We start from the raw sequence: 25035 nt of genomic DNA on the forward strand, positions 1-25035 counted from the left end.
CGGGCGGTTCTCACATTGTTCTCCTTGTCCTCTGTGTGTAGAGGTTTGTAATTCTGGGGGAGATCTCTTCCCAGCTGTTTCTCCGTTTCGGCAAAGCGTTTGGCTGCCGTCATTATGGCATCCCATGTGGATGGCATGCCGTCTTTACCTGTCAGAGTGCGGATAAGTTCTGGGTACTCAGCGCCCTGAATGAAAGCGGCTGCGGCGAACGAGGTCTTCGCTGATGTTGCCCAGACTCAGCTTCTTGGAGTTGAAGCGGGTGATGAAGTCCAGTAAGGATTCATCCTCTTCTCTCACACAGTTGAGGATCGTCCACTGCTCCTCAGTGTGCTTCCTCTGTTGACTAAACTGTTGACTGAACTTGTTCTGAAGTCTGCCCAGTCATAAATGTGGTGGACCGGTAAACGGTCGAACCATGCTCTGGCTGCTCCTACCAGAGTCATCTGGAACATGTAGCACCACGTGGGTTCCGTCCAGTTACTGACGGTTGCCCCCGCAATGAAACCTGTTCAGATGGTCATCTGGGTCGGATAGACCATCGTATGTGCCAATGTTGGACATTTGTTTGGCACTCCTCGGGGCGATTGCTTCTGCAATGTCCCTTGCAAATTTTGACCTTCCTGCGTTTGTGGCAGTAGGTCTAAAGGCCTTGGAGAAGTCACGCGAGCTTTTTTCCGTGACTGGTTGGAATGCTTCCCCAAAATTCCTTTTTGGCTGGGGATCCGTTTCCTTACGCTTCCCTTTCGCCCTATGGCGAGGGTTCGCGTCGGGTGTGTCGGAGTCTTCCCTCTCGTCGTCTGAGTACTCGTACTCACTACTCATGTTGAGGTGCTGGCGAGTACTACCGAATTCCTCAGCTTGTTGGACTGAACGCAAGCGTTCGTCCAACTCAGCCTGGAAATTCTCTTTGACGTGCCTCGGCCCATGCCTTCACTTGATCAAGTGTTTGGCGAGGGGCTCGAGTTCGTTTTTCCAGCTGGGCATCAGTGAATCCCAGTGGAATATTTACTCCACTTGCCCCTACATGAGTGACTGGGGTAGTGTTCGTAAAATGTACTTCACTTGCCCCAGCTTGGGTGGCTGGGGTAGTGTTTGTAAACATTGTGTTGCCGGTGTTTACCCCAGTGGCTGGGGTTGTGGTTACCGGAATTTCTCTAGTCATCTTGGAGGTTTTGAAAAACTGGAGAAAGATGTAGTTCTAGCTTTATGCACGGATGGCGCCAATGAAGAAACACTAAGTGACCCCGGGCAGATTATGGGTAATCTGGGGGCTAAGTAATGTTTCCCTCGAAGGTTAGGTCCAGCAGAGTAAGTTGTACTTCAGGGGAACCTGCAAAACAGACACCGTGAGCTCGTCACTGAGAAGGGGGGGGGGGGGGTTCCTCCTTGTGACCACCCTCCGGCGTGAGAATCAGTCTATATTGCTCTTTAAATATAAAAGTATATGAATACTATTAGAGCAATTATCAAGTAAGTTATACGAGATAGTAGATGATGAAATGATAATACCATTTGCTGTCTTTTATAGCCGAAGGTGGGTTTCCAAGGGGTTTTAGCCGGCCCCAACACGCTACCAACTGTAACCTATGCACGTGCCCCTACCTGTGAGTGGTGGATAGGTAGCGGCTGACACAGAGCAGGCGTGCCGTGCACTCTTCGTCTTCTACCAACTGGCAGGCTAGGCACGTGGTCTGGCAGGAGTTGGTGCGCAGGCGGCGGGCTATTGGTCACAGTGCTGTGGCGTGCTGTCTGCCACGCTGCTGTCAGTGAGCTGTCGCATTCTTGGTCAGATCTTTTGTCTTTACCTCGTCAGGTATCACGCAAAAGATCCTCCATCATACGGACTGGCCCCATTTTGGCGGGAGTTTTCCCCCTCCCGCCTTTGCTCATTCTTTCAGGTGACACTGAATATTTGTAAGTGTTAAGCCTTATGCGTGTAGCTATGCTGTGCGGGGTAGCCTTCCCTGATGGGCTTGTATCCGCAACTGCGGGAACAGGCGGGTTACTTTACCATTGGGAGGCTTTTCCCTGCGTATGCAGCTTGCATACTGCGCGTAGGCTTCTCTGAGCATGGTGGGTCCTGCGGGAGTAGATGGTCTTTGCGCAGACATCCCTGTTCAAGGTGAGTCATGCGGGACCAACTGAGCCCTGCTGGGACCTACCTCTTCATAAATAAACAGAACATAAACGTACTTCCAAAGGCATGAAGGCCTACTTGAATTTATGATTCTAATGTGGTTATTTTATGGTTAAATTGACACGTTTTTATTTAGGAATGGATTTGTATTTTCAAAGGCATGATGGACAAGCGGTAACTTGTGAAGATTTCTTTGCTGCTATGAGAGATGCTAATAATGCAGATTTTGCTAATTTCTTATTATGGTATGCTTATAATCAGTTACTAGTTTTAATAGTTTGGATAAAATGATTCTAATGATTTACGGTTCAATAATTTTTAGGTATTCACAAGCGGGGGACACCTATCGTGAAGGTTACTTCTTCTTACAATGCCGAATCGTGCACATTTTCTTTGAAATTTAGGTAAATTTTTTTCTCTTTAAAGTTTTTGCTATGTATGCATTTTGACATTTATAATGACCCATCAGTTTTGACTCTTTTTTTTTCAGTCAAACAGTGCTGCCTACGCCAGGTCAGCCCGTAAAAGAACCCATGTTTATTCCCATGGCAACAGGGCTTCTCGATTCAAGTGGTAAAGATATGCCATTATCATCACTTTACCATGATGGGAAATCAGAGTCTGTTACATGTGGCAGTCAGCCCGTTTACACCACTGTTCTCAGAGTTACAAAGGTATATTTTTACATTTGACCAGGCTTCGAAAAGTCAAAGTTGTATCTGATATATTAATTTACAATCAGGGTGAAGAGGAATTTATATTTTCTGATGTTCCCGAGAAGCCGATTCCGTCTTTGTTGCGAGGGTTACAGTGCTCCGATCCGCCTACATTCTGATCTCACAGATAATGATTTATTTTTTCTTCTTGCTCATGATTCAGACGAATTCAACCGGTAATTCTTCTTAATAGAAACAAACCCGCATTAAAGAAAGAAGCGGTATTAAAAAGATTGGATTTTTATTGTTATTACAGTTGGGAAGCTGGTCAAATATTGGCAAGGAAGTTGATGCTTAGTCAAGTTGTTAATTCCAAGAAAGTAAAGCTTTAGTTCTTGATCCACAGTTTGTGCACGGTATTAAATGCATTCTTTTGGATTCGAGTCTTGACAAGGTATAATTTTTATTACTCCTTTTTACTTGAACGGTTTTCTTTTCTTGTATTTTAAATTTTGAAGAAACTGGAAAACTAGATTGATTTGTTTAATGTAGGAATTTATTGCGAAAGCCATAACTCTTCCGAGTGAAGGTGAAATAATGGACATGATGGAAGTAGCCGACCCGGATGCGGTCCATGCGGTTAGAGAATTTATCAGAAAGCAGTTACTTTCTGAACTGAAGCAAGAGTTTTTAAATCTGGTGAAAGAAAATAGGAGTTCAGAGAAATATGTGTTTGACCATGCAAATATGGCTAGACGGGCGTTAAAGAACACTGCCCTTGGTATGTTTTGCAATCTTTTCGGCCTTTTTGTATTATATGGTTTTTGACTTTATCAATTTGACTTCTTGAAAAAAAGGTTATCTTGCATCTCTTGAAGATAAAGAAATTACCGAGCTTGTGTTGAACGAATACAAAACCGCAACAAATATGACGGATCAGTTGTCAGCTCTGGCAGCCATTGCTCAGAAACCGGGTAAAGCCCGTGATGATGCTTTGTCTGATTTCTATAACCAATGGCAGCTGAGGCATCTGGTAGTTTATCTATCGCCTAAATTGATGCTTTAATTTTTCTAGAAAAAATGGAATTTTGTTATATGTGTTTGTTTTTTTATTTTTTTAAATTAAATTTTAGGTTGTTAACAAGTGGTTTGCACTTCAATCCTCGTCGGATATTCCTGGAATGTTGAGAACGTTTACAAACTTTTGAGTCATCAAGCATTCGACCTTAAAAATCCCAGCAAGGTTAGATTTTTCTGGATTTAACGGTCAAGGTTAACGCACTCTTAAAATGAAACGGGCTACTGCAAGTTTCATTTTTATTTTCATTCGTAACATGTTAGTTATTTATAAAATGCAAACGTAAAGATAATATGGTTGGTGGGTCAACCCAACCGTTTGGCCACCTCTATTTACCTTTTGTTCTTATATCATATGTGATATCTTTTCTCAAACTGTGAATTTGAGCAGGTGCGCTCGTTGATTGGAGGATTTTCGTGCTTCAAATGTTAATTTCCATGCTAAAGATGGTTCGGGCTACAAGTTCTTGGGTGAAATTGTGCTACAACTTGACAAAGTCAACCCACAGGTGAGTATGATTTAATTACCTATTTTTTGTTTTTCTTGGGTCATGGTAGAATTACCGTTTTGCCCTTCGTTTGAGTGCAGATGGCGGTCTGGCATGGGTTTCAGCCTTTTCTAGGTGGAAGCGGTATGATGAAACCAGGCAAAACCTTGCTAAGGTATGGTTTTTGATCTTTTAATTTAGTTGTTTCAAAACGGGCTTGTTTTGAAATTAGAAAAAAAAAAACTATTGAATGTTTTTTAATGACATTGCATTTTGACGAATAAAATCGCTGATGACGTTGGAAACAGGCACAACTGGAGAAAATCGCGTCAGCAAACGGGCCTTTCAGAGAATGTGTATGAGATTGTTACAAAGAGTTTGGCTGTTTAGAAGCATCTTCTCTTTGTTTTCATGCATTGGCGTATACAAATGAATAACAATAAGAAGGCCCTAGATTGCCGAGTCTCCTAGACGGATTATATGAAGAATGTTTTGCTAAAGAGAACCAACATTTTGTTGTTGGATCAAGTATACAAGTATATATAGTTTGTTCATATTCACGATATGGGTTAGCCGTTTATGTGCATTCGTTAAGAACGTTGTTTATTTGATATTCTCGTATAAAATCGGTTTGCAGGAATTGTAATATCTCTGGCTATACACAGTATGAAATGATGCTTGTTAGTTTGGTTTGGTTGACTCATTTTCATCTTTTTCTCTATTTCGGATCTTGAATACCACCTCAACTGGTATTTCATAGATCCGAGCTTGTTTATTATCAAGACTGCACTTGATTTGTAGATAAATGGACCTATAGTGCGTAGTCGAATTAGTGACCCCACTTTCATCGAAGTAAAGGTTTTAAATTAAAATGAATCAGATATAGTCTTTTTCATATAAAATTTAAGGAAAACACTTCAATTCAACACAAATTTTGTCAAGCTATCGTTTTTTTTTCTCTCCATAGCTTATTCACTTCCTTTATATTCATACCGTTAGTTTTAATAATACGAAATTGATCACAATTGACATTTAACTGGTCAAAATAAACAAAATAGATATCAACATTTTTGGTTTTCACGAACATTGACCAAATAAACCATTGACATCTTGACACCATACAATCCATTCACCGCAAAAGTCTCCATCACGCAAACCAAGCCACGCAGACCATTAAGCATGATGAAATTTGTATCAATTTTTTATTCTGTAAAATCCGTTACGTCTTTGAAAGAAATTCGTCTCCATCTTTAATTCTTTGGGTAAAATCCGTTACGTCTTCGAAAGAAATTCGTCCTCATCTGTTAACTAAAAAATACATAAACTCAACTTGATTAAGAGCAAATTAAGTTAAATAAACATATTATAAGAAAAAAATTATAAATTAATATTGGAATCTATTGGGCTGGCAATAATATTATCTACACGCAAGCAATCATATGCCATCATCAACATCACTATATAAGTAGACATATTAGTACTTTCATCTTAGGTTTTCTCAAAGCTATCTGATTCTCACCCACTTCAAAGGTACTATCTTTTTAACTTTCACTTTATTTCAGATTTATTTGTTTTAATTTCTTCTTTTTCTTTTTTGGCCCTACTTTCGAAAAATCTTGTTGACAAACACTCATCTAGTAGCTTCATGATGATGGGGTTTTGGTATTTAGGGTTTAATAGTGGTAAAGGTTTAATCTTTTTGTGAATCTACTGGAATCTTGATTAGTTGATGATGAATCGATTCATCATCTCATGTGGGTATTTGATAATTAGGGTTTTGTTTTCAAGAATTGTGAAGATTAAAGGAAATTAACTTCATTTGTTCCTAATAAACAGTTGACTTGTTTTTATTTAGGGGTGTAAACGATCCAATTGCGAGCTTGATTAGGCTCTCGTATAACTTACAGAGAGCTCGAGCTCGGCTTTTTTCGAGCTATATTCTGGAGCTCAATGCATGAGTAGTGTTTCAAGCTCGAGCTCAGCTCGTTTATTAACTATTAATTAACTTATATATATTTATAATTATTTTAATATATATTTTTAATTATAACTTTACATGCATATATATAACATGATTATATATATTGTTTAGTTATTTTTATTGCTATTTTATTTGTATTAATAATGATTAAATAAATATATATGCTAAATAGTTTTAATAAAATTTATATAAATAGTCGGCTCGTTTAGGCTCAGAAGCTCAGACTTGTTTATTAAACAAGCTTATTTTTAGGGTCTAGCTCGTTTAAGCTCGGGTTGATTCGAGCTTTTTTCTAGGCGATCTTGAGTATTGCGAGCGGCTTGGACTGTTTACACCCCTATATTCCAGTCAGAATGATATAAATTGTTGTATTTTAATTTTTTACTGTTTTACCATGGTTGTGATTGTAGGAAAGGTTTGATCTTTAGGCAACCAGACAAACAAGTATGGATGCTCCAAAAGAGATCTTTCTGAAAGATTACAAATTACCTGATTACTACTTTGATATGGTTTGTATATGGTTTAACAACTTTTGTTAGTTACATTTTTAGGATTTGTCTTTAATGTTGCACACTAATGAGTTTGTTGATCAGGTTGATTTATCCTTTTTGTTGGGCGAAGAAAAAACAACTGTCTGTGCAAAAATCAGTGTCGTTCCTAGAGTTGATGGTTTGATTTACAATTTTTACTGATGCAAAATAAAATTACTTAATAGTTAATATCCTCTTTTAACCTAATATGATGTTATTTGGACAGGTGCCGCCTCCCCGTTGGTCTTGGATGGGGTTGACCTCAAGCTGATTTCGGTCAAAGTCAACGGCAATGAACTAAAGGAGGGAGATTTTCACTTGGATTTACGACATCTTACTCTCTCTTCACTTCCAAGTGGGAATTTTATCTTGGAAACTGTTACTGAGATATTACCACATAAGAACACATCGCTAGAGGTAATGTAAAACTGTTATTATATTAAAATTTCGTTTTGGATGTTATCTTTTTTCGGATTTATGTTATAAAGTTGCATTTAATACAGGGTCTTTACAAGTCGTCTGGTAATTTCTGCACACAATGCGAAGCAGAAGGTTTTAGAAAGATAACATTTTATCAGGTTCTTTATTGAAGTGATTATGAATTTACTTTCTTCTTATTATTTTTGTTTTTTTAATTTACTTTTTGTATATGGTTTCAGGATCGTCCTGATATTATGGCAAAATATACTTGTCGTATCGAGGCCGATAAATCACTGTACCCGGTATTGTTGTCTAATGGAAATCTTATTGAACAAGGATACTTAGAGGTAAGAAAATATACTCTGTATATTATTTATTATATGTATTTTTGTGATGTGTTTTGAATATTTGGGAATTGTTGCAGGGTGGAAATCATTATGCTGTTTGGGAGGACCCGTTCAAGAAACCGTGCTATCTCTTTGCTTTGGTTGCGGGTCAGTTAGAGAGCCGAGATGATACTTTCACCACGTGTTCGGGTCGTAAAGTTGCATTGAAAATATGGACTCCGCCACAGGATCTGCCAAAGACCAAACACGCGATGTATTCTCTCAAAGCAGCCATGAAATGGGATGAAGATGTTTTCGGTCGCGAATATGATCTTGATATCTTTAATATTGTGTCTGTTCCAGATTTTAACATGTAGGTGATCTGTTTTCATTTCATTGTATTTCATATATTTGTGTACATATATTAATTTGGTTTTTGTTTAAACTTGTGATTGACACAGGGGAGCCATGGAAAACAAGAGCTTGAATGTATGTGTGTTGACTCTTCATTTTCTTTTTATCATACGAATATCATATAATAATCTTTTTTTGGTTGCTGAATAGATCTTCAATTCAAAGCTCGTTTTGGCATCACCAGAAACTGCTACCGATGCGGATTATGCTGCGATTTTGGGTGTCATTGGTCATGAGGTATTTATTTTCTGTTTTTAGTTTTATATGTATGTTTAAGTTATAATCACATTTACCTAATTCGTTCTCTATGTTGCAGTACTTCCATAATTGGACTGGCAACAGGTTCGCTTATATCCATTTGTAAATATATGAAACTATATATTCTGTTTTTTTTTTGTAATTTTTTTAAACGTTGCACTCAAATGTTTGCAGAGTGACGTGTCGGGACTGGTTCCAATTGAGTTTGAAAGAAGGTCTTACTGTTTTCCGGGATCAAGTAAGCGCATGCTTTTAACTTTTATAAAGATTTTATTTTAAATATAAAGTTTAAAACCTTTTAACCATTAACACCTGTGACAGGAATTTTCGTCCGACATGGGAAGCCATACAGTCAAGCGGATTGGTGATGTTTCAAAGCTTCGTACATACCAATTTCCACAGGTTTTTATAAACACTAAAATATAATTAATTTTTATAGTTTAGCATTTTATATTTATTTTTTATCCTGTTTTCTAGGATGCTGGTCCCATGGCTCACCCTGTCAGGCCTCACTCTTACATCAAGGTTCAAACCCTTTCCTGGTTTATTTAAATTTTTTACAATTTTTTTTTCTAACCCCATCCTTTTCATGTTTTTTCACAGATGGACAACTTCTATACAGTGACGGTATGCTTCTGATATATTTTGTAATTAGTTTAGTAAATTTATTACATTTTGGCATTGAGAATGACAATTAATATGATTTTATTAATTGTATGATTACAGGTGTATGAAAAGGGAGCTGAAGTTGTGCGAATGTACAAAACGTTATTGGGAAGCCAAGGGTTCCGTAAGGTAAATAAAGATAGCTAAATGGTTAAGTGTATTATGTTTATGATATTATTTATTATTTGATGGTAAAACTGAGACATCTTTATTTTAGGGAACGGATTTGTATTTTCAAAGGCATGATGGTCAAGCGGTAACTTGTGAAGATTTCTTTGCTGCTATGCGAGATGCTAATAATGCAGATTTTGCTAATTTCTTATTATGGTATGTTTATAATCAATTTTTAGCTTTTATAGTTTTGATGAGATGAGATGATTTTTTTATCTTGTGACTTGTTTTCAGGTATTCACAAGCGGGGACACCTATCGTAAAGGTTACTTCTTCTTACAATGCTGAAGCTTGTACATTTTCTTTGAAGTTCAGGTAACTTTTTTTTTTTTTAAGGAATATATTATGTAATGACCCACCTATTTTGAACTTATTTTTTCAGTCAAACAGTGCCGCCTACGCCAGGTCAGCCAGTAAAAGAACACATGTTTATTCCTGTGGCAGCTGGGCTTCTCGATTCAAGTGGTAAAGATATGCCATTGTCATCAATTTATCATGACGGGAAATCAGAGTCTGTTACAAGTGGCGGTCAGCCTGTTTACACCACCGTTCTAAGAGTTACAAAGGTATTTTTGTATTTGACCAGGCTTGGAAAAGTCAAAAAAACTCAAAATTGTTAATTCACTCGTATATTAATTTGCCATCAGGGTGAAGAAGAATTTGTATTCTTGGATGTGCCCGAGAAACCAGTTCCGTCTTTGTTGCGGGGTTACAGTGCTCCTATCCGTCTACACTCTGATCTCACAGACAATGATTTGTTTTTCCTTCTTGCTCATGATTCAGATGAATTTAATCGGTAATTCTTGTTAATAGAAACAAACCCGCATTAAAGAAAGAAGCGGCATTAATAAGATTGGATTTTTATTGTTATTACAGTTGGGAAGCAGGCCAAATCTTGGCAAGGAAGTTGATGCTTAGTCAAGTTGTTAATTTCCAAGAAAGTAAAGCTTTGGTTCTTGATCTACAGTTTGTGCACGGTATTAAATGCATTCTTGTGGATTCGAGTCTTGACAAGGTACTATTGTTTGTATTAGTCGTTTTCTATTTTTTATTTTTTAGATTTGAAGAAATTGGAAAACTGAATTGATTTGTATTTTAGGAATTTATTGCAAAAGCGATAACTCTTCCCGGTGAAGGTGAAATAATGGACCTGATGGAAGTTGCCGACCCCGATGCAGTCCATGCAGTTAGAAAGTTTATCAGAAAACAGTTAGCTTCTGAACTGAAGCTGGAGTTTTTAAATCTGGTGCAAGAAAATAGGAGCTTAGAGGAATATGTGTTTGACCATGCAAATATGGCTAGACGGGCGTTAAAGAATACCGCCCTTGGTATTTTTTTTTTTGCCATCTTGTTAGACTTTTTTTATCTAGTTGACTGTTGACTTATCAGTTTGACTTTTTGAAAAAAAGGTTATCTTGCGTCCCTTGATGATGAAGAAGTCACTGGGCTTGTGTTGCACGAATACAAAACCGCCACAAATATGACGGATCAGTTTTCAGCTCTGGCAGCCATTGCTCAGAAACCGGGTAAAGCCCGTGACGATGCTTTGGCTGATTTCTATAACCAATGGCAGAATGATTGTCTGGTAGCTTCTCTAAACCCTAAATTAATTTTGTTAAATGTTGGATTATCAAGAAAATATTGATATTTTGTTACGTGTTTGTTTTTTCTTGATTTTTAGGTGGTTAACAAGTGGTTTGCGCTTCAATCCTCGTCGGATGTTCCTGGGAATGTTGAGAATGTTTACAAACTTTTGATTCATCCAGCATTTGACCTTAAAAATCCCAACAAGGTTAGACCTTAGAATTCATTGGCGAGTCTACACGACCCGTTTGGCCGCCTCTATTTGTTTTTTGTTATAATGCATGATTTGTTATCTCAAATCTTTAATTTGAACAGGTGTACTCTTTGATTGGAGGATTTTGTGCGTCACCTGTTAATTTCCATGCGAAAGATGGCTTGGGCTACAAGTTTTTGGGTGAACTTGTGGTACAGCTAGATAAACTCAACCCACAGGTACAATAACTTGGTTACCAATTTTTCGGGGAAAAAAATTCTTTTTTCTTTTTTTGGGGTCATGGTGAAATTACCGTTTTGCCCTTCTCTTGGTTGCAGGTGGCGTCTCGCATGGTTTCAGCCTTTTCTAGGTGGAAGCGATATGATGAAACCCGACAAAACCTTGCTAAGGTATGGTTTTTGATCCTTTAATTTAGTTGTTTTAAAATGGGCTTGTTTCTAACTTAGAAAAAAAAAACAAAAAAACTACCGAATGTTTTTTAATGTTGCTGTATTTCGACGATAAAGATTGTTGATGATGTTGGAAACAGGCGCAGCTGGAGAAGATTGTGTCAGCGAACGGGCTTTCAGAGAATGTGTATGAGATTGCTTCAAAGAGTTTGGCTGTTTAGAAGCATCTTCTCTTTGTTTTTATGCATTGGCAATCATATGCAAATGAATAATAAATAATAAGATGGCCCTCTTGGTTTTCTTGTACTTATAAAAGATTTGTTTTTTCTTATTTAATTTAAATTAAATCATCACATTAACTCCTGTGCTTGAGCATGATCCCCCTAAGTTATTGAAACCCAATTGCTCTCTCCAACGCACCGTTTGTAAACCATCTGTGGCCAGTATGGCCGCTGCATGTGAGGATGACCGTGTTGAGGTGGCACCATCCTTGGGACCATGTACGTAGCTATGATTACCATTCTTGGCTATTTTATTTGACCTAAATTAGAGTTTTGTGTTAAGTGTGGTTAAATGAAATGAATGGTGGTAAACTACTCATATGCTTATGTAATAGGAACTTTGATGTCTAACTCTTTGACGGATGATATTGGAATGATTTTAGAAGGGTCAATGAAGTTATGAATGGTTAGTTGGGATATGCTTTATTTATGATGATAATTTTATGGATAATAAGGTCTTTCATCCCAAATGAGAATGATGAAGAATGTAAAATTTGCTTAACTTGGTACGCAAGTCCTAGATCCTAAGGAAGTCTAAGATCCAATCGAATCAATGAGAAAAGGTGAGTGATTTGCTAATTTTGGGATATTTATGTAAAACTTAAAGTGTGATACGTTAAGCTGATCATTGTGTTAAATTACTCGCAAATTCAATCAATGCCATTTCGCAAAATTGATTTGTTAGTGGCATTAAAATTTTAGGCAATATATGAGTATAGATAAGCTATGAATGCATGAACACTTATGTAACTTTTGTTTTTGGTTATAATGAATGAAGTCACAAGGGACTAATTATATGCACTTAAAATGAAGTTCTAAGCGGGCAATACACGTGTGTGGAAAGTTGCATGTTCATAAATGGACATGTATGCGGAAGCATACATTTTAACTTAATTTTTAGTAGCAAACGTGTGAAGATGACATTGAATTGAGAACATAATGTATGCCATCTTGCTCATACGATCCTTGTGCGCATTGAATACTTTTAAGTCCTACATGGATACATATTGAGTTATTGGTGTGCATTGAGGGTTGAAGTCCTAAATGGACATTTGTGTGTGCATTGAAGGTTTGAAGTCCTAAATGAACAAGTGAGTAAGTTTCAATAAGAGACAAATGATCATAAGGTTGGTTGGTAGTTTAACTCATAGCATCATATCTTTTCTCAAATGATTAAGAGAGTTCCAAGGTTGTTATGTGACCCGTTTGTTGATTTTTGCATAATGTAGACGCATGATTAGACACGTTTTCAACTAACAAGATAATAGCAATTGTTTAGAACATGTTGTAAATGTTTAGGATAAGTTTTAAACAAAGTTGGCATGTCAATACACTGTGTTAGAATCACAAAAACCATGGTATGTTGTGTATTTGCTGATATGGGTGTATAACACGCTTAATGGGTGTACCATTCACCCATCTGTGAGGCTATACTTTGAAAACATACTGGATGCACCTCAATATGGTGCCTATAAACTTTTCACAGGCCAGTTGGGTGTACAATATGTTAGGGTGGCGAATTGCACGACAGGTCAGTTTTCAGATGGGTTTTAGGCTTTTAGCTATACCTTTTGTGATATTTTCATGCCTTGTGGAGTTATAATCATTCACTTAGCATGTCCAATTGTTGTATGCCATATCTCTTCAAGTTTAGAGCGAAATATCATGAAAGATGATAAATGCAGAGTCACTTAGATGGATTATATGAAGAATGTTGTATTATAGAGAACCAACATTTTGTAGATACATCAAATATAAATAATTTGTTATAAGTTTTTGGCTTTACATATATAAAACTAATTTGTTGTCATAATTTAAAAAAATGAGTTTTATAATACAAGCATTTGCTTGCTTTTGGTTCATTATAAAAGCAGGGTGTTTCATTTTGCATTCACAAACAACTATGGGGATTCATCCATGAGTTTGTTCACGTCACACTCGCGTATTAGAAAATTGAATCTTCAGTCAATTTATCTTTGATCACCACATTTCACATTGTGTTCATATGCATGCGTCTTGGTGAGTATATTCACTTGAACGTTTTGTGTACTTGCATATATATATATATATATAGTACTTTGGATATGAAAGATATAATTTTTGTAGAATTTTTTGTTTAAATAATTTTTCACCTTTAGACAAGATATTAATCATTCTAACATTGGCTAGGCGGTAAAGATTTTTTTCTTTTGAAAATAAGATCAAGGTTTAAGGTTTAAATTCTAACATGGTGTAGATTATTTTATTTGTGCAGTGTATGAGTAGTAAATGGATGGACGTGTGAGTCGGCATTAGTTAAAAAGAATCTTTACATTTTCTCAAGCCACCAGATTATTTTATTTATAAATGGAGGTTTCTCATGCATTTGATCCGAATTCACGGGTATGGGTCCCATCAAACCCAGAAAACCCTTAAACAAGTTATAACATCCCATTATATTAAAAATTAATCTCATCAAATATTTGATATGAAAATCGGATAAATTAGAATATACTAAAAATTAATATCTGATTCTTTTAAAAAGAAATTATTTATAATTAAGAAACAATTTTATAGTAAAAAAATTAGCGAGTCATGGGTCTCACCAAACCCATATAGCTTTTAAACGGGCTATAAAATCTCATTTATTTGTGAAATTTATTTATCATCAATCCTAAGTATATTATTAATTTACTTACAATTAACAAAATTAAAATCCCAAAAAAATATATAAACATTAGAAATGTAAAACGAAAACAACCCCGTAATACGAGAGATAAAATCCGTAAATAAATAAACACCATATCGGACTTACTTTTAACTAGGTAAACCGTAAAAGCATAATTTTTTGAAGTTATTTTTGTAATTTTTCTATTTCAATTAAGTAAAATTAAAAGAGGAAGAATATTTTGAAGGTGGGACCCACGTAGATACCTAGAGACCAGAGAGGGGAGTAGGGAAAGGCACATAAAAGAATTGGATGGACACACGTGCCCACCATTATTATACTCCCACTTTACAAAGAATCCTCTTTATTTTAATATTAATTAGCATTTTAATAACTTTATTATAAACTTTTGTTACGATCAAATGACTAAGTTACCCCCTATAACAACTCTAAAAAACCTCAATAATTGAACTTCAAAGAACACCTAACCTTATCTAATATTTCAAAAAGGTAGGTTGGTTTTGTTAACTACTTGACCAAATAAATTTAAACCAAAACTACTTTTTTTTTTAATATCATCACATTGCTATGCTCATACAAAGAAAACCACCAACCTTTATAATCTACTATGGCCCAATAACAAAAAATATATATACATATTTAAGATAAGAATAATAATATTTACTCATCTTTACAACCCAAATTGCACCCGTAATTACAACACTTACTTTAAGTACTTATAATATAACTTTATTACAACACTTACTTTACGTTCTTATAACATAACTTTGACAAAACAAGTTATTAGCGAAAGGTTTTCATGACTATAGTAAATAAGGTGGATCATTCAATAAGGCAAGTGAAATTCAGGTGCACCTATTAAATTCCTCCCATTTCATGAAACTTAAGGGCACTTTAGTAATTTCACTTCATTTCTTATGACCCTATATATATGAAACCACCCTTAGACTTTTTAGCTTATATTTCCAATATTATCATTACTTTACTTGCATACAAATAATTAAACACAATCTCAACTCATTGCCGTGTTTGACCTCAAAAGTGATAGTTTTAGAGAGAGAAAGTTTCTTTCTTGATTTGGAAGAAGATGAGAGGTGTGTATGACGATACCATGGTGACGGTTAACTCCGCCGTGTCGGCGATCCGGTCGTCGGAAAACAGAGCAACTCAGTCTTCTTCAGTTCAGGTGAATAAAAATTCAATCTTTTTTATTGGGTTATGTGAATTTGATCATTTCCTTGATGGGTTTTCTTTTTTGATGGATTTCTAACATGGGTTTATGGTTTTCTTGAAATTAAAAAAAAAATTCAATCTTTTTATTGGGTTATGCAAATTTGATCATTTGCTTGATGGGTTTTGTTATTTGATGGGTTTCTAACATGGGTTTATGGTTATCTTGAAATTTAAGATCTGGGTTTAGTTGTTTGAATGTTTGATCATCTCCATAGCTAAAGATTTTGATTCTTGATACCAGTTCATGCATCTTGATTTTTTTTTTAATTTTTTTATTACTTTTTAAGTGCTGTTCTGTATTGTTTTTGGAGATTAATGAAAAGGGTATGCTGACAAACTCTGTAATTTTATTAAAGATAGGCAAATTACAATTTTGGAAACTTTATGAAGCAGTCTTGAATGGTTTTATTTGACCAAAAATGGTTCTGAACTCTGAAGTTTCTGCCTTGTGTTTACCCTGTTTGATTGAGTTAGTTATCATCATAAAGAAAGATAAGTAGAAGCCAATTAAAAAAGTTAGGTTTTGGTGTTCTCTTAGAAAAAAGGTGAATTCTTTGATAATTTTGTAATTTTATCAGCTAATGTTGATCAATATTATGCAGAAAAGAAGATGGGGAGGCTGTTGGAACATTTCATGGTGTTTTGGATCACAAAAGCATGGTAAGAGAATTGGTCATGCTGTTCTTGTTCCCGAGCCCGGTTATTCAACAACCTCGGCTCAACCGCCTTCAAACATGTCTCAGCAAAATTCAAGAGTCCTTCCTTTTATCGCCCCGCCTTCGTCTCCTGCATCTTTCCTCCACTCGGAACCACCATCTGCCACTCATTCGCCTGGCGGCTTCCTATCCTTCACATCCGTCTCCGCCAGCATGTACTCACCGGACGGGCCTGATAACATGTTTGCCATTGGCCCATATGCCCACGAAACACAACTGGTGTCACCGCCAGTGTTCTCAACTTACACCACTGAGCCGTCCACCGCCCCTTTTACACCGCCACCAGAGTCGGTTCACTTGACCACACCTTCGTCTCCTGAGGTTCCTTATGCTCGGCTTTTGAGCTCGTGTGACCAAAACAATGCTATACCTTATGAGTTTCAATCTTATCAGCTGTACCCTGGAAGCCCAATGGGCCAACTGATATCACCAAGCTCCGGAATTTTCAATTCAGGCACCTCTTCCCCGTTCATGGAAGGGAATTTTAATTACGGTGGGCCCCACTTCATTCACTTCCCAACAAGTGGGAAAGACGATCAACATCATTTGGTTGATCACAGGGTGTCGTTTGAGGTCACGCCCGAACAAGTGGTTAGATGTGTCGAAAGAAGACGGTGTGCTGACCTGGCAAACGGACGCGAATGCCGTGATGACATGGAGAGACATCAGAGGCATAGATCAACCACCACACTAGGATCGGTTAAAGAGTTCAACTTTGATAGTACGGATGGAGCCGAACCCGATTGGTGGACTAACGAGAAAGTTATCGGGAAAGAGCACGGGCCAATCAAGAACTGGTCTTTCTTCCCCATGATGCAGCCAAGTGTCAGCTAATGATTGGACGCCGTGATGAAGAAATCAAGTAACCAAGGATTGGAAGGATAGTCATGACCCTTTTGGGGTTGGTGTTCTTGTTGTGAAAAGAACTCTTTTTTCAAGCTTTAAAGGGGCATATAACCTAACACTAGCATATACATGTAAGCTAAATAAGCTCATAAGTAAAAAAATTTTGTTTCAAGGTTAGTAGGAAAACTTGCTCCGGTTCAAGATTCAAACCCGTGAGCTTGAACTTTAGTGTTGTAGCTCATTGAGCGCCATTTGACTGACCATCACAGCGAGTTTTTAGTCATATGAACATGAGACAGGTTTTTCTTTTGTTAAGTCTTTAATGTTGTGTATAAAGTGTATTATGATCAAATGGATTAAGCAAGAAAATTCACTTGGTACTACTTTCAATGACTATACAAGTCTTATTACATTTTCTTTCCATGGTTGCTTGTTTGATTCAAGTGTAAAGAGTGTATGTTCTTGTCTCATGGCTTTATTCTCTACTTTCTACTTTGCAAAAATCATAAGAGAAGAAAAGTTCACAGAAGGTTGAGAAGTAGTACGCCCGGTTCACCAGGTTCTACCACTGTAGGGCCAAATCATAGTCAAAAGAAGAGTTTGATACTGGCTCTTCAAGCTCAGCTTCGGCAACAGCAACTCGAGAAAGCTCTTCCGTTGCCGGGAAGGAGCCAAAAAAGGTGAGCGCCCCTGCGCGAGCCTTATTGAAAACTGGGGCGCGAGCCTTTTTGAAAACTAAAGCAAGAAGGGAGAAAGTTTACTTTGAGAAAGAAGGTGCTTGTTGCCACACTCAAGCATTAAAAAATACTTGTTTGGAATTGTGAATGGTCAGGAATTTTGGAAGGTGTTGGTTAAATTAACCCCCCTCTTAATTGAAAAACGATACACTTGCGTACCAAACTACACGCCCGTAGTCCAGTGTATACCATGGCTATATGACTTGTGCCCGCATAAAGGGGTATTTAAGAACTATACGTCCGTATATCAGGGCTATATGCTTATATACCAAATTCACGTCTTTATCGAATGTGATGACTAATATGATAAAAGGCAGGGAGGGAGTATATTAGGAAACACATCTAGAAAGGGATGTTATTGTTGGCTTGGCATCACCCTTCTGGAATCTTGGAATGGTTTATTGATTTCAAAACTTTGGTCAGAAATAAGGGAATTTCCAAGAAGACACCAAAAACATCAAGCTTCACATATGCACGAATGCTATAGTCAAAAGTCAAAAATATGTAGTCAAACTAAGGTAAAGTTTCCCTTGACCATTGAATCATCTTGTTTGGTTTGACAAACAATAGGATATATGTTACTTCTTAGTTGTTACATGTTATATTAATCACAAGTTATTATCCTTTGTCCCCACACTAATTTATCTACTAGACAACTTGCTTGCAAACCCTTCATAAGATTCCCTTTATTTTATATCCATCCATTTTACACGTTTACAAAATAATTTAAAATTGATTTCATTAAATATGTAATTAATTAATAGTTTTTATATTGGTCCAATTTGACCCCCACTCTTGACCTAGTGGCAGAAAAATTTAAACTATCAAGTGGAGACTCAAGTTTGATTTCTGTTTGTGTTTCTTTAAATAAAAATTGACAATAAAGAATTTAAGCTAAGTTTTGCGAGGTTGTCAGTTCAAATTCCGAGCCCACCTGGGTTTTAGTCCCACAGTGTGTTACGCAGAGAGTTCTGCTCTTGTGTTAGCACAACCACTGTCAAGCGGTAGCTAGCTATATGGTTTCCAGGGAATCGTCCAAGCGCCCGGTTAAAACATCATATTCTGGCCAAAGTGGAAATTTCAAAAATGTTGTGGCCTGACACATAAAGAAAGTCCAAACCAAACTCTGAAAGCAACGTGAGTCCGGTTAAGACATCACAATCTGAATAGAATAGAACAACATGACTCTTCAAATTTGAAAAATGTTACGGCTTAATACATAAAGAAAGTTCAATTCAAACTCTAAAGTAAACGTGTGCCCTATTAAAATAATATAGTCTTATGACAGTGAAAAAACATAACTCTTCAAACTTAAAAAGTGTATGTGCCCGACATAGGCCGTTCAGAAAAATATAAAAAATTGGTCCAGCTTGGAAACTTCCTACCACAAAACAAATTACCAGCCTCCTATGTTGACCCCCCAATAACATAGACCACAATATAATATTATTCTTGCCTTCCACCCTCTACAAAAATCAAAGCTTTTCAAGTTTTTCCCAATCACTCCACCAACGTTACACAATTTTGTTTCATAAATCATCAAGAAACATCAAACCCAATTCTCAATTTGCAGAAAGATGCCACCTTTCTCACAATCAAACCCAATCTCAAATGGGTTCTCACACAATCACCAAAAGAACCACACCAATATCATCACCATTGATGTGGGTGGTCATCTTTTCCAAACCACAAAACAAACCCTAACCCTAGCAGGCTCCAACACCATTTTCTCAAACATATTCAATTCATGTCATCAAAACCACATCCCATTTATTGACAGAGACCCTGAATTGTTCTCAATCCTTCTCTCTTTATTAAGAACAGGCAATCTCCCATCAAAGGCCAAATCTTTTGACATTCAAGATATTATCTTTGAAGCCAATTTTTATGGGATTGCTGATGCTCTGGTGCAATCCCAATCAAACCCGTCTCAATTCGAACCCTTTGATCTCGAAAAATCGGTCATTTTGCCGCTTAGTGGCAGGGACTCACCCTCTGCTATTGCCACAACTGATAATGGGTGTGTTCATGTGGCTCATGGTAGCAAGATCACATCTTTTGATTGGTCTTTACAAAGAAAGTCAACAACTTTGACCAGTTTTGCAGCTGTTGATTCTTTGTTAGCTTTGCCATCCAACATTGTGGCAGCTGGTGCTACAGATTTTAATGGGTTGCAAATTCTTGATCTTGATTTGGGTGTTGTAACACAAACCTTAAATTGGGATAATGCAACTAAATCTAGCTCAACTGTTCAAGCAATTGGGGTTTCAAATGAATATCTGTTCACTAGTTTCGAATCGGGCCGAAGGAACTCGAACTCGATCATGGTTTATGATCTTAACAGTTTCAAGATTGTTTCGGAGATTGCGAATAATGAAATATTTGGTGCAGATATTAGTTCTGCAATCCCATCAACAAAATTGAATTGGGTTCCTAGCCTTAACCTGTTAATGGCTTCCGGGTCGCATAGCGGGCCCACCGGTGTGTCAGGAAACATAAAGTTTTGGGATTTAAGGTCTGGGAATGCAGTTTGGGAAATTAAGGAAAGTGTTGATTGTTTTTCTGATATTACGGTTTCAGATACCCTTTCGGGTGTTTTCAAGATTGGTGTGAATTCGGGCGAGGTTTCGTATATTGATTTGAAAAAGTCTGGATCTTTAAATTCGTGGAGTTGTCTTGGTGACACCCGAAAAGTTAATAATGTGAATAATATGAAGAAACAAGGGGTTGGTTGCAAGATTGAAACACATGGGAATCAAGTGTTTTGTAGTAAGCAAGGGGAGTTGGGATTGTGGTCAGAGGTTTTAATGGGTTGTTCGGGTAACAGTAAAGATCGAATTTTTAAGAAGAATGTGTTAGGACGATCGAAGGATTTGGGTGGTAATCGCGTCACGAATATGGGTTTCGGAGGGAATAAAATGTTTGTTACAAGGAAAGATGAGCAATGTGTTGAAGTTTGGCAAAGTTCAGTGAGAAGATTGTGATTGTTTCAAAGTGTATGATAAAATGTTATTCTTTTGTTTGTTGGTTTTTGTTTGATTGCTAGGAAAGAAAGTAGTGATCATAAGGTAAATATAATAATATTGTGTCCATGATTTGCAATTTGTATAATTTGTTGAACTTTTGGGATCAATGATTGGATGTGTAGCAACTTTGGGTTTTGAATGAATTTATGGGGAATAATCTTGTAAATCTTTTGATGTCACATTTATTGTTGTCTTCATCGTCGTCTTTTAAGTTGGAAAATTATTAGCAGATGTGTGAGCAAGAATCAAGAATCGAACTATTAACTTAACCCAATTGATAATTGACGTAACCGAATCAAAATTTAACCGAAAATTGAATCAACTGAAAATGGGTTATTATTTTTCTTGTACACTTGGTTAACCAAGTCGATACATTCATATTTTATATATTTGTAGTTCTTAATTTCTTATACTCCTATTTCACACACACACATGTACACACACCACTATTTCATGTAATTGTATATTAAATTCATGTTTATATACTTTCATTTCATGTATTTCTAAACAAAAGTTTTAGCTCAAGTTTAATTTGGTTATTGGCCGAAACGAAAACCGACAAACTAACCAAATAAACTGTACCAATTAACTGAAACTGATTGGTTAATCGATCAAGGCTAATAACAGAACCAAACTGTACACACCCTTACAATGTGTTATATTGTGCATTTCTTATATTAATGTTGGATTCATGATTTGCAATTTATATAATTTTTTGAACTTTTGAGATCAATGGAACGTGTAGCAAGTTTGGATTTTGGATGGATTTATGGGGACTGATATTGTAACCTTTTAATATTGTTGTTGTCTTTTAATTTGGAAAATTATAATAGATTTGATTCTCTGGCAATTATGCAATTTCTTATATAATATTTGTCTTAGTTTTGTTTTTTTAACAAGCTATAACAACTCACTTTCACGTTTTTGGCAATATTATGAAATACTTAAATTCCATAAAAAGTTATACCCTTTTAATTATGCCATTGCTTTCACTGCCAATTTAATCCAAAAAAGCACACAATAATTCATCTAACCTAACCAAATAAGAAGACCTCATAGTCTTGTTTTATAAAACAAATCTAATGTAATAAACTAATAATCCTCTCCTTTTATCGAGTTTTTTTTCTCCAAACTAACCAAATAAGAAGACCTCAATACCAAACATAAGAATCATCATCCTCAAATATGAAACATAAGATTCCACTTGTCAACTATTATCTTGGTCAAAAGAAAAAAAAACAACTATTATTTATCTTCTAGTTTATCCAAAAAAACCAAGAGGAAAGCTCTTAATGTTACCCGTAAAAATTATTTTTGCTTTAATGGACTGATTAATTTATATTGAAATCTCATTTGTTATGTCATACTTTTTAGAATTATATTAAAAACTTTTAGAATTGTCTTTGTTTTACATAACGAACCATGCTAATGTAATTATATATGATTCAAAAGCAGAATTTCAACACATACTTTCGAATTGTAGTTGTGAACATGCTGAAGTAAATGAAAATTTAAACCAATGTGGATTACGACCAGTAAGCGGGTTAAATTTATTTGTCGCGTTATCGTTTAATTTGTTTAATATTGTTGAGACCCGTACCAAGTTACCAACTCGACAGTATTTGACATTTTTTTATTTTTGTTTGTGTTTTATATGTATCAGTCTATCAGATAGCGACTCGAGTTTATTTGAATTTCTTATTTTTGTGTATATTGATATTGAGACTCATAGTGAGTCAAATTTAAATTTTGATTATTCTTTTTTATTTTCTCCATCTCATTGTTAAATTATTTTGGATGATTGTGCTTCATCTTATGTTTCATATTGGCATTGGAAAATAAAATATAATAAACATAAAAGATATAGAACGAATTGGTAAAAAAGATAAAAAAGTTTTGATCGATAAAAAATAGTAAAAAACAGAAATGGTTGATTGGTAAAAAAAAAGTAAAAAGAAAAAGAAGAAGAAGCGGAAAAAGAAGATATTGGGTTGATTGTATAAAAATATTTAAAAATATAATACATAAATATATAACAGATTAACTAAATAGAAAAATTAAAAAGAGTACTTGATTAAAGTGAATAAAGTTAAAAGGTGGACACAAAATAAATAAAAACACTAGTTTGTTAAATAGTTTAAAAAAACCAAAATAATAAATATTTTTTCTATCAATAGTTTGAAAAAAAAAACCTCTCTTTTATCCCACATAATTTACAATTACCATATTTAAAAAATTAAATATAACTTTATATGTGGGATGGGGTAGCAATATAGCATATTAAAAATAAGGTGGGTGATAGCTAGGTTGGTTTGACTAAGGGCGCTTTTTTAGATCTTACCATTCAAAAAGTGCTTTTACTATTTTATTTTAACTAATAATTTAGAACTTTTGAACGGCAAGATATTAGTTGCTAAGCAATTAGATCTCGTCCTATTTTTTATTTAAATGAACGGATTTGTCTTGATTCCCTCCATGATCTTTAGCGGGACGTTCGAACTTTGTTCAAACTTAAAAGTCCAATTGAAGAGGTAGGTCCCAGCAGAGCCCAGTTGGACCCGCAAGACTCACCTTGAACAGGGACGTCTGCGCGGTTGGACCCGCAAGACTCACCTTAAACAGGGACGTCTGCGCAGTTGGACCCGCAAGACTCACCTCGAAGAGAGACATCTGCGCAGTTGAACTCGCAAGACTCACCTTAAAGAGGGACGTCTGCGCAAAGACCAACTGGATCCGCAGGACCAACCATGCTCAGAGATGTGACGTCCTTACGCGCAGTACGCAAGCTGTTCCCGCAGGAAAAGCCTCCCAATGGTGACGTACTCTGCCTGTTCCCGCAGCTACGGATACTAGCCATCAGGGAAGGCTACCCGCACAGCAAGGCTACACGCACAAGGCACTAACTCTCAAATAATTCAGTAATGTCACCTGAAGAGGGAATGAGCAAGCCGGGAATACTCCCGCCCAAAGCCGGGAATTCTCCCGCCCAAATGAGCCAGTCCGTACGCTACTGGAGGACCTTTTGTACTATACCTGCCAAGGTATGGACAAAAGATCTGACCAAAGCTGCGACAGCTCACTACAACAGTACGACGAGCAGCACGCTCTAGTACTTAATGTCACTATCAGCCGCTGCCTACTCACCAACCCTTGTCGTGGCACGTGCATAGCCTGCAGTTGGTGAAAAAGGAATAGTGCACAGCCGGCCATGTCATTATCAGCCGCTGCCTACCCACCAACCACCAGCACGGCACGTGCGTAGCCCACAGTTGGTAGAAAAGGAATATAATACAGCCGGCTGTACCTTCTTGGATACCTACCTTCGGCTATAAATACTCCAACACCTTGGAACGGTATCATCATCTTCTCTCTAGCTATTTCTCTTAATATACACTTATATTCAAGAGCAATCTAGTCTGATTCTCACGCCAGAGGGTGGTCACAAGGAGGTACCCCCCCCCCCTTCTCAGTGACGAGCTCACGGTGTCTGTTTTGCAGGTCATCAGAAGAATAACCATCTTGCCGGACCTAACCCTCGTGGGAAACATCTATTTAACCCCCAGATTATCCGTAATCTGCCGGGGTCGATTAGTGTTTCTTCATTGGCGCCATCCGTGCATAAAAGCTAGAACTTATTCTTTTTCAGTTTTTTCAAAACTTCTGGAAAGATGGTTAACGTTACTCCGGTCCCGAGGCCAGCGAGTGACCAAGAAACCCCGGTAATCACAACCCCAGCTACTGGGAGGAACACCGGCGAGTACACAAATTTTACGAACACTACCCCGGTTACTCAAGCCGGGGCAAGTTGTAACACCCCGACCAAAGGCGGATTATACATCGGGGCGCCACATATTGTTTCATTACTCGTGACACTATTGGGTGTCAATATTTAATAAATACATTCATTCGCGCACGCGCAGAGTAAACACAAGATAACATAAAACATCATAAATCAATATATTATAAATCATAATATTCGAACAGCAAAGACTTGTCTTGATACATTTTAATCTAGGTCCAAAATAATGAAAACTTCCTACGTGTCCACAAGCTCCAAAACAGCTACTGCAAACCTGAACATGTGTTAAAATAAACGTCAAACACTTGCGTGTTGGTGAGAAATCAAGTTTAATACAATACATAGATAACAATAAATCTGCGCGCAACATGTGTATGTCTGGTTTTCAACAAGGGTGTAATCTGATCGGGATCAACTC

The 25035-nt window shown here is 36.7% G+C and overlaps 2 protein-coding genes and 2 pseudogenes across 3 annotated transcripts; all 4 read left to right on the plus strand.

Annotated features, from left to right (window-relative positions):
• The first annotated feature begins 2272 nt into the window (after nt 1–2272).
• Nucleotides 2273–4360, plus strand: LOC143570880 (puromycin-sensitive aminopeptidase-like; annotated as a pseudogene). Its single transcript, XR_013142010.1, has 9 exons — nt 2273–2382; nt 2460–2541; nt 2628–2811; nt 2880–3029; nt 3110–3247; nt 3346–3574; nt 3651–3826; nt 3927–4036; nt 4262–4360. The product of XR_013142010.1 is annotated as a puromycin-sensitive aminopeptidase-like (transcript).
• A 1675-nt stretch (nt 4361–6035) lies between these two features.
• Nucleotides 6036–11634, plus strand: LOC143570879 (puromycin-sensitive aminopeptidase-like). The gene is made up of 26 exons (XM_077056409.1): nt 6036–6112; nt 6750–6848; nt 6933–7008; nt 7096–7286; nt 7373–7447; nt 7529–7636; nt 7714–7988; nt 8077–8104; nt 8180–8266; nt 8346–8371; nt 8462–8525; nt 8609–8689; nt 8765–8812; nt 8891–8914; nt 9014–9082; nt 9171–9280; nt 9359–9439; nt 9507–9690; nt 9772–9920; nt 10001–10139; nt 10224–10452; nt 10534–10709; nt 10806–10916; nt 11024–11140; nt 11240–11311; nt 11452–11634. The coding sequence occupies exons 2-26, from the start codon at nt 6786–6788 to the stop codon at nt 11530–11532; spliced, it is 2664 nt and encodes an 887-aa protein (XP_076912524.1). The 5' UTR covers nt 6036–6112; nt 6750–6785; the 3' UTR covers nt 11533–11634.
• Nucleotides 11635–15247: 3613 nt separating this feature from the next.
• LOC143570866 (uncharacterized protein At1g76660-like) lies at nt 15248–17420 on the plus strand. The gene is made up of 2 exons (XM_077056404.1): nt 15248–15446; nt 16096–17420. The coding sequence occupies exons 1-2, from the start codon at nt 15348–15350 to the stop codon at nt 17041–17043; spliced, it is 1047 nt and encodes a 348-aa protein (XP_076912519.1). The 5' UTR covers nt 15248–15347; the 3' UTR covers nt 17044–17420.
• Nucleotides 17421–19184: 1764 nt separating this feature from the next.
• LOC143570881 (BTB/POZ domain-containing protein At5g41330 pseudogene) lies at nt 19185–20890 on the plus strand (annotated as a pseudogene).
• Nucleotides 20891–25035: the final 4145 nt, after the last annotated feature.

This window comes from Bidens hawaiensis, unplaced genomic scaffold, assembly GCF_021521415.1.
Source record: "Bidens hawaiensis isolate Kalapana, Puna unplaced genomic scaffold, B.hawaiensis_p1.1 tig00025169_1, whole genome shotgun sequence".
NCBI lineage: Eukaryota > Viridiplantae > Streptophyta > Magnoliopsida > Asterales > Asteraceae > Bidens > Bidens hawaiensis.